The sequence below is a fragment of the Cucurbita maxima genome, unplaced genomic scaffold, assembly GCF_002738345.1.
Source record: "Cucurbita maxima cultivar Rimu unplaced genomic scaffold, Cmax_1.0 Cma_Scf00002, whole genome shotgun sequence".
Taxonomy (NCBI): domain Eukaryota; kingdom Viridiplantae; phylum Streptophyta; class Magnoliopsida; order Cucurbitales; family Cucurbitaceae; genus Cucurbita; species Cucurbita maxima.
Window position 1 is genome coordinate 4,384,276 of NW_019272018.1, and position 2,769 is coordinate 4,387,044.

At 33.6% G+C, this 2,769-nt stretch overlaps 2 protein-coding genes across 2 annotated transcripts in view; one reads left to right on the plus strand and one right to left on the minus strand.

Moving 5' to 3' along the window:
- The window catches only part of LOC111496248 (nudix hydrolase 20, chloroplastic-like), a 3,876-nt gene extending 2,754 nt beyond the window's left edge, over nucleotides 1–1,122 (plus strand). The window contains exons 7-9 of the mRNA XM_023146628.1: nucleotides 135–250; nucleotides 385–505; nucleotides 856–1,122. Coding sequence (XP_023002396.1) covers nucleotides 135–250; nucleotides 385–505; nucleotides 856–925 — 307 coding nt within the window. The 3' untranslated portion in view covers nucleotides 926–1,122. The remainder of the gene's footprint in view (nucleotides 1–134; nucleotides 251–384; nucleotides 506–855) is intronic.
- A 138-nt stretch (nucleotides 1,123–1,260) lies between these two features.
- The window catches only part of LOC111496258 (probable strigolactone esterase DAD2), a 2,137-nt gene continuing 628 nt past the window's right edge, over nucleotides 1,261–2,769 (minus strand). The window contains exon 2 of the mRNA XM_023146640.1: nucleotides 1,261–1,781. Within this exon, the coding sequence (XP_023002408.1) occupies nucleotides 1,352–1,781 (430 nt within the window). The 3' untranslated portion in view covers nucleotides 1,261–1,351. The remainder of the gene's footprint in view (nucleotides 1,782–2,769) is intronic.

Genomic DNA, 2,769 nt, shown 5'->3' on the forward strand with positions numbered 1-2,769 from the left:
TTTTTTTTTTTTTTTTTTTTTTTTTTTTTTTTTTTTTTTTTTTTTTTTTTTTTAGTTCAACAACATGTTAGAGGTCGAGGTTATATGCCATAAATTTAACTAGTCGAACTGGCTTTATAATGCTTTTGTTTCAGAGCCATACCTGTTGGTGCTGTTTCCTATTCAGACATCAAAGATTATAGTTACAAGAGAGATGTTCTATTTTGTTACGATTTAAAGCTTCCTGAAAGTTTTATACCGAAGAATCAAGGTTAGTTAACGTGATAAATTTTCATTTACTTAATCATTCAAAACTTGTACGAGTGCACCAATATATTTTTCATCCAAATTTTTGTCTAGTTAGATATTCCATCCACTAAATTTTGCTGACTAAACTTTCGGCAGATGGGGAGGTTGAAGGATTCAGGTTGTTGCCCGTGACAAATGTTGCAAACGTGATTCGGAGGACACAGTTATTCAAGCATAATTGTGCTCTCGTCATCATTGAGTTCCTATTTCGACATGGGTATTATATAATATACTACTATTTTCTCTATGGCTATACATTTGTTACTCGACCATTATCCGCTTAAGTTACAAAACCAAGTGTTGATCTTGATGGAAAAAATCCGCGGATTCAACCAAATTGTCACGGGGACGAAATTTCCGAGTCACTGTAAATTTAGACTACCAAATATTGTTAAAGCGGAAGGATTGGTAGTCCTTTTCTTTCTCTAGGTCCTTACTCCTGATCACTTTGGTATCAAATCTTTTACCCATCTGTGTAGCCAATCCCATTGACCATTACTTCTCAAGGTACCCTTAAGAGTACAGAGTTGTTTGTAACTAACGTATTTTTCTTTTGAAAACTTGTAGGTACATCAAACCCGAATGTTTGGGGTACTTGGAGCTACTACAGAGTTTGAAGAGTGGAACCTGCTTCTAAATAAATTCATTCCTCCAATGTGAGAACTCGGGTCAATCTTATGAAACATCGAACTCGGGTCAATCTTATCAAACATCGAACTCAGATGGTTTAAATATTGTTTATTGTTGGACCAGAATTTGCTCACTTTATAGATGTTATTAACTTACATATCGGTTGACTAAAGTTATCTTTATTGATAATGGAAGTTAATATCAGGAGAGGTTTCGAGTACCATAATGATTGGATTGGATAGGTGTTCGAGAATTGGTTGCATTTTTCTTGTGGCTGTAAAGAAAGAAAGAAAAGACAAGTCTTTTCGTGTTCCTGCTAGTTTTCAGAAACGAAAAGAATGATGCAGTGACGAAGGAGACTCTTTTCATATATATGCTGCAGAAACAAAGGAGACTATAAACATACTAATTAACTACAGTTCACACTGAATCGTCAAAAGCCCAAGATTGTACCAAGAACTTGAAGCAACTCAAGGTGTGCAGTCAAGTGAGGGAAATGGCCATCAGTGTTTATAACTTGGACTGTGCAACATCCCTTAATTTTGTTCTGCATGAAGACAGCCACTGAGGCAGGGACGACAATGTCGGTTTTAGTCTGTACGATGGTGCAGGGAATGTCGACCTTTTCAAGAATGTCTCTCTCGTCAACGCCGAACACAGTCTTGGCTAAGGGTAATGCAACCTCAGGCCTCATTTCATGCAAGCATTTCTGAAACCTGCTCACTGAGACAGGATCGGCTTCGTCCACAACCAGAGAAGGGAAGTGCGTGGCCCAATTTTGGTAGTTGGATTCAATACTTGCAATGATTTGCTCGATGTCTGATTGCTCGAAGCCACCTTCATAGCCTTCTGTGTTTATATACCTAATAACACAGAATGGTCAACTTGATATTAGGGATCAAATTCTTTTATTTTGAAATTATGACAGATTTTATAAGATCTCTCCTTACGGAAGAAAGAGAATGAAATAGATAAGATCATGGGCAATTGACATATAATAATATATACATAAATGATGAATCCAAATCTTCACCTCCATTTGAATATAAATGATTACTTTAATTAGAGATGCTATGACAAATATTTATGCCCACACTAAAACCCACTCCACAATGAGTTAAATAAGAATATATTTTCCATAGCTCCTATATATAGTTTAGTGGGGTTTAAATTAAATAACCAAAGTTAGAATCAATAAACAAAACCCCTTTTTTTTTTCCATTTAGTAAAATTCAATTGCTTTCCGACTTTAAAAATTATCTATTAAAATTTTGTATTTAATAAATCATAGATATTATTATAGACTTACTCTTTTCGATTTTTCCTTAATGTTTTTAAGACGAGTATTCTACAAGAGATTTTCACACCCTTATAAAAAAATGTTTTGTTCTTCTTTCCAACCGATGTGAACTGAACATCATTGATCTATTTAACATTTTTCTAATAAATTATGAAGTTATTAGATACACGATTAAAATTTTACAAAGTTTAATCTAACATAAATTAGTAACCTTAAAACTTAAAAAATTGACTTATTTTATAATAATTTTTAGAACAAAACAAAATGATTAAAGCAAGAGCTGAAGCTTAGGAGTTATAGATAATTAAATGTTGGGATAAGTTTCAAAATCATTTGACTATATCTATCACAAACTCCTCCACTTCAATTAAGATCTGTGTTTAAGATTCAAAATTTGAGTGAACAATAAAAATTTGACGTCTTTATCGTATATGGCCACCATATCCTCTGGCGGAACTGCTTTGGACTCGCTTCAAAATGCTGTGAGGCTGAGGGCAAACCTCCCAAGTTTATCCAATTGTATTTCAAAAAAAAAAAAAAAAAAAAAAAAA